The sequence below is a fragment of the Polypterus senegalus genome, chromosome 4 (assembly GCF_016835505.1).
Source record: "Polypterus senegalus isolate Bchr_013 chromosome 4, ASM1683550v1, whole genome shotgun sequence".
In the NCBI taxonomy this organism is placed as follows: domain Eukaryota; kingdom Metazoa; phylum Chordata; class Cladistia; order Polypteriformes; family Polypteridae; genus Polypterus; species Polypterus senegalus.
This window is the reverse complement of record NC_053157.1, coordinates 248,169,283-248,175,282: the sequence shown is the minus strand read 5'-3', so window position 1 is coordinate 248,175,282 and position 6,000 is coordinate 248,169,283. Positions and strand designations below refer to the sequence as shown.

Genomic DNA, 6,000 nt, shown 5'->3' with positions numbered 1-6,000 from the left:
AAAGGTATCTGGACTGTTGTCTCCTCATCAGATATCTTTTGCCCCTCAAGTGGTCACTCAAAGGGTTTGTCACCTCTGGATAAATTGTCTGTGAATATCTGAAGATGAGGACTCACTGGTATCTCAGGTATCAGGCACACTGATGGTGTTTGATGTTTTACTGAGGAACTTGATGTCACATCAGACATTAAACTGTACCTCCTCCTTCCTGCTATCAGGTTTGTCAAAGTCACCCAAACTTAAGGAGTTGAGTCAGCTGACTAAGTTCAACATCACTGTCAACATTTAAAGTACCCATCACATGTGATACCTGTGGCTACCTTTATCAAGCCCTAATTCACAGTTCTCTCAAGACCCCTGATTATGCTGCATGTCACCTGACGTCAGTCTGTATAAACAGGCAGATTAAGGTCCAAGTTGACTGCATGTATTACAGGCCTAAGCAGCAGGTGGAGACTGTGAGTTCTAAATCTGTCATCATCTTGGAGCCTGACAGGGTTCAAATGGAAGTGGAGAAGGTAAAGAGGAGTGAGGGGTGATAGTGAGAAAGGAGGGTGTTGAGGGGAGTAAGGTCAAGATGAACAACCTCAAGGAGCTGAGAGAGTCACTTGAGTGTGCTGCTTGTGGGTCTGTGCCACTGTAATATAATTTGATAAATAAAAATTTGTTCATCCTTTGTAACTTTTTCTTCTTTGACTTTGCACACTCTGATAGCCGTCCTGTGATCAAAGATCTCATTCCTCGTTGGTCAAATTTGTGTCCCAATATGTGACTGACATCAGACAGGTCATCACATGATGAGCTCTTCACTGCTGACCTAAATCCAGTTGTTCTCTTCTCTGACTCTTCACTTCAGCTGTCTTGTTAATTCCCGCTGTCTGACCTGTTAAAGCCATTGGTCTCTGTGGTCACTCACATACATGTCACATACAGTATGTACATTGGCTGTGATTCAGGTCAGAATCACAGATAAGCAAATTAAAAACTTTCTTAGTTACTTTGGGTCTGTTACCCTCAACATCATGACCGCTCTGCTGTTGTCCTTGTCCTGATTTCAATGACACTCCTGTCCCATCCTGATGTCCACAGTTCCTTTTAATTTTAAAACATGTAATTATTTAAGTCTACGTCATCTCACATAGTAATTTCAAGTTGAAGTTTATCAATTGTTATCCCATCCAAACAAATAGTACAGGTAGAGAGGACATTACTGTGCAAACATAAAACATGCAGTGCATCAATAATATGTGCACAACTTAGTGCAAATACAACATGCATTGCAAACAGACAGCGTGCAGTAAACTATCATGACAACGGTAGGACAACGTCCAGCAGATCAGTTCTTACTGGATCAGTAACAGCTTAACAGCAGCAGTAATATTATTGCATTAAAAAAGTGAAATATAACCAGATAACAAATGTACTTCTGGAATGTAGTAAGTGTTTACCACAAATAAAGAACAATGTGTGCATTTTACTTAAGTGGTTTTCAAATGTGTAAATAGTGCAAAGTTCACAGTTCAACTGTGAGAAGTGGGGGAGGGCTAAAGCATTAAAAAGTCATACAGCATCTTAAACTGTCACACAGTCTGGATGATCTGACTAGGATACTGCAATACCCATCTGGCAGACATCAGGAGCTCAAAGTGCCCATGTGCTGGGTGTAAGGGGTCAGTCACAATGCTGGGTGTCTTGTTGAGGTTGTGTGTGCTGTAGGTGTCTTGTATGGATTGTAGAGACACAGCGACACACTGACACACTGTGATACTCAGCACTACAATCCCCATACCACACCATGATGGAGCTGGTCAGCACATTAACACATTCATGAGTGTGCTTAGCAAAGTGGCTTATGTTTGGTCAGTGAAAGGACAGCGCTATATAATAAAGACTGATTGGCATGGTTGTGAACAAAGTGATACATTAGGCATTATTTCAGTGCTGGGTCATGAATAACCCACCCTGGCACCCCCACGTGAAAAACAACAACCAACTCTGTAAAGGAAGCCAGTCCTTGGCAGGGCTCACTCTCTCTCTCTCTCTCTCTCTCTCTCTCTCTCTCTCTCACACACACACACACACACACACACACACATACACACACACGGATACTATCTGGGTCAATTACAGTAAATCAATATTTAAGCAGCATCATACTTCTATAATCCAAGTGTTTATAATAAACTGTAGATAGGTTATAGTGTGTGTGTGTGTGACCCTGTCCAGGTGCTCTACCAGCTTAGCCCCCAGTGGTCACTGGGATAGGCTCCAGAGTCCCCATGGCTCTGCTCAGTATAAGCATGTTTAAACATGGATTGATTGATGGATGGATTATTCTGTTTCTTTAAATGATGGGGTTTCACTTACCTTGATGGAATATTAACAACTGGGAACTTTAACTACAGAGAAAGGTAAGGAAAATAAAGTGTGAGCTTTACTGATTAATAAAATGAATTACTGGCATTGACAAAAGGCACAACTGGTTATGAGTTATTTGATAGATTGACATTTGCTTCTTCTCCTCCTAACATTCTTATAACTTTAATGTTACAGAAGAGAACTTACTACGGGATGGACATTTTAAATAATAAAGAGCACCAGCATGAGTAGAATGAATCATCAGTTTAACAGCTCACTGTCTCGGTCTGCTGAGGGCCGCCAGGTCGTCACATTACAAATCTGTTTATGGTGATTTATGTGTTGTGTTTTATTTTCATTTTATTTCATTTGTAAATGTGCACTGAGCTCTGAGTCTGTCTAAAGTGGACGGCAGTGTTCAATAAATAAATAAGAAATACTGACATGAATTAATCTTTAACAGATCCTCTGTGACAGGTCATCTCTTCTGTCACTTGGTGATCTTCACTCTCTGAGCTCCTGTCTCACATTAACTGTTCACCCTCAGTGTCTCCTCAGATGTTCTCTCTGTCAGCTCTCAGCTGTTTCTTTAAATCACCTCCTCCTCCTCCTCCTCCCCACTGAGCACAGACAAATTTTCACTTTCGTTTCTTCACCAGTCACTTGCTTGTTTGTCTGACTGATTCTCTCTGCCTGCCTCTCCTCAGACTGACGATGGCTGAAGCCCAGCCGTGTGGATTACAGGATGAATTCACCTGCTCGGTGTGTCTGCACACCCTGACTGACCCTGTCACCATCCCCTGTGGACATAATTTCTGTCTGAAGTGCCTAACAGACTACTGGGATCAGAGCCAAGTGTACAGCTGTCCTCAGTGCAGACACACCTTCACCACAAGGCCTGAGCTGAACAGAAACACACTGCTGAATGAAGTCATCAAGAAATTTAAGAGACCAAGACTCAGTCCTCATTCTTCTCAAAGTTTTGGCCCTGGAGACGTAGAGTGTGACTTCTGTACTGGGAAGTTCAGAGCGGTGAAGTCCTGTCTCACCTGTGAGGCCTCCTACTGTCAGACTCACCTGCAGCCTCACTATGAAGGAGACACCCTGATGCACCACAAGCTGGTTGATCCTGATAGAAATCTGAAAGGGAAACATGATGGTCATGAAAAGGTCAAGCTGAAGATGGAAAGAGAAGAAAAACAGGTGAGTGGAGTTTAGTGTTTAATGGAAACTCAATACAAAAGGCGTTAAGTGATATGTAAATGTAGTTTGGCAGAGAAATCTGTTCCTGTTGAGAAGTCTCAATTTGCTTGTATAGGACAGTTGGGAGCTGGAGACTACCCTGGTGAGACTGGGTGGAAAACATGAAACAGTCCAGGATGAGATACACAGTGTGATCCATGGACAGTCGAGTGAGCTGAGTGCTCTCATTAAAATGAGCGGAGGTTCTTTGTGTTCTGATCACTTGTGTCTCGAGTACCTCAGGCCTCTTTAAGTTCAGAGATTTTATCCTTCTTGAGAACTGGAATGATGGTGACTACCTTATAGCAGTCCGGACCTTTCTCCAGCATCAGAGAATATTAAATATGTCAGTAAAGACAGGGGCTTACTGGTCTAAGAGTACCAGGTGGGACTCCTCAGGATCTGCTGCTTTCCTGATATTCTATTTCCTAAGAAGGTTTTTGTACCTCCAGGGTGGGGTGGAGAGGAATGACTGGGGGAAGGGGAGCTGAAAAAGGTGAATTTGACTTCAGTGAAGGGGGTCTGAGGGGGGTGACACTGAAATGATTGTGGTGGGGGGACTGTTGACACAGAAGGCATAGGGTCAGAGTCCAAGCAGGGCCTCATGTTCTTGTCAACCAAGCAATAAAACTCATTCAGCTGATTAGCTAAATTGGTGAGGATGAGGCCTAGGAGCTTCGCTGCCTGGTATTTGTAAGTTTTTTCCAGAGATTTCCACACTGCCTGCCTATTACTGCTAAAGCCTTTCTCCAGCTGATCTTTAGAAATGGCTTTTGAAGCTCTCAGAACTTCATTAGACGTCTGCTTTGCAGATTTATATTCATCCCTCTTGTGGGCCTGGGCCTTAGCAGCTCTTAGAACCGTCAGCTCCTTGGTGAACTGCAGCTTGTCATTGTTGTATCTCACAATGGACTTCTTACAATATCAGCATAGTCATCTCACCTGCTCCACCAGCCATCCATGGCTTTCCAATGTGTGGAGCCTAAACACTCCATCAGCCTTCCAACATCCTTAGGAGTCCATCTGTGGCTAACAGTCCTGGTGGGCTTTGATGGTTCCGGTTTCTGTTTATAGCTGGTGTGATGCCCGGGTGCGTACTTCGACACAGATAGGCAGGACACGACACACACTTTTATGTACATTTTTCTTTGCTCCCCACAGCACAACACAGTACAGCAAAGCATCACAACAATCCCTTTGCCACCCCTTCAGTCCTCCACACAGGCTTTGTCCTCTTCCTCCTGACTCTGGCCCCTTTTTATATGCCACTTGGAAGGACTCCAGGTGCCCAACGAGCTTCTTCCAGCAGCACTTCTGGGTGTGGTGGAAGTGCTGCCAAATAGAGCCCTGTAAATGTCCATGTGGCCCCTGGCATTGGCCACGGGCCCCAACAGGGCTTTTATGCTCTTGGCCCAGGGCCCTGCTGGAAACCAAGGGGGCTGCCCTCAGTTGCTCTGGGGCTGAAACTGTCCTGGAAGTACTCTCTCCCCCAGGGCCTTTAATAAGGGTAAGGGCCCCGTCCGTCCACAACATTGGGAACAAATCAAGGGGTGGTCAGAGTGGGCAAGAGGTGCACAGAAGAAATGGTAAAATGCCCCTTTAATGTTGTTGTTAAAGTTATTCAATATTCTGCCCTCACATGTGGGCCAGTTGATCAGTTGGTGGTATCTGGGCAGATTGTCTTTCATATTACTGAGGTTAAAATCCCCCAAAATGAAAATGAAAGAACTGGGGAATTGATTTTCTAAATAATGAATGTTATCAGCTAGCAGCTGTTCTGCCAATTGAGCATTTGGTTCAGGAGGAATGTAAATACCAACCAGTATGACAGAATGAAATTCCCAGGGTAGATAGAATGGCTTGCAATGAATGACAAGAATGTCAGTATCAGCAGAGGAAAAAGAAAGAATTTCAGACACATCCCTGCATCAGCCATTGTTTATAAACAGGCACACAGAGCCACCTGGAGATTTGTTACAAAGTCCACTGCTGTGGTCCACTCTGAATAACTGATGTCCTGACATTAGGACACCATTGTCAAACATCTGAAAGGCAGATTGTTGAGAGTGAAGCACGAAAGCCTCTGCATCTCCAGCACACCTGAGCATCATACCGCAGTATTGCCTGGTGAAGAGGGATTGACAGGCGGCATTCCTGTAGGCATATGGGGACAACTTCTGTGGTAAATCTCCCTCATCGCAAACAAACAGAGGAGAAAAATCCGATGGAACAAAGGCCTGTATGTTCAAAAGCTCTTCACAAGTAAAAGTAATTCTTGGAGTCAACAAAAAACACCATCCACTCAACCTACACAGAGAATGAGTGCATCGGAAAAAACATGGCAGCCCGGTCAGCCCGATATGTCAGGAGTTTGATTCTGTTGTCAGGTGTTCCTCCTGT

At 44.2% G+C, this 6,000-nt stretch overlaps 1 protein-coding gene across 1 annotated transcript in view; it reads left to right on the top strand.

Annotated features, from left to right (window-relative positions):
- The first annotated feature begins 3,002 nt into the window (after positions 1 to 3,002).
- The window catches only part of LOC120529017 (tripartite motif-containing protein 16-like), a 31,298-nt gene continuing 28,300 nt past the window's right edge, over positions 3,003 to 6,000 (top strand). Inside the window, exon 1 of the mRNA XM_039753078.1 lies at positions 3,003 to 3,561. Coding sequence (XP_039609012.1) covers positions 3,073 to 3,561 — 489 coding nt within the window. The 5' untranslated portion in view covers positions 3,003 to 3,072. The remainder of the gene's footprint in view (positions 3,562 to 6,000) is intronic.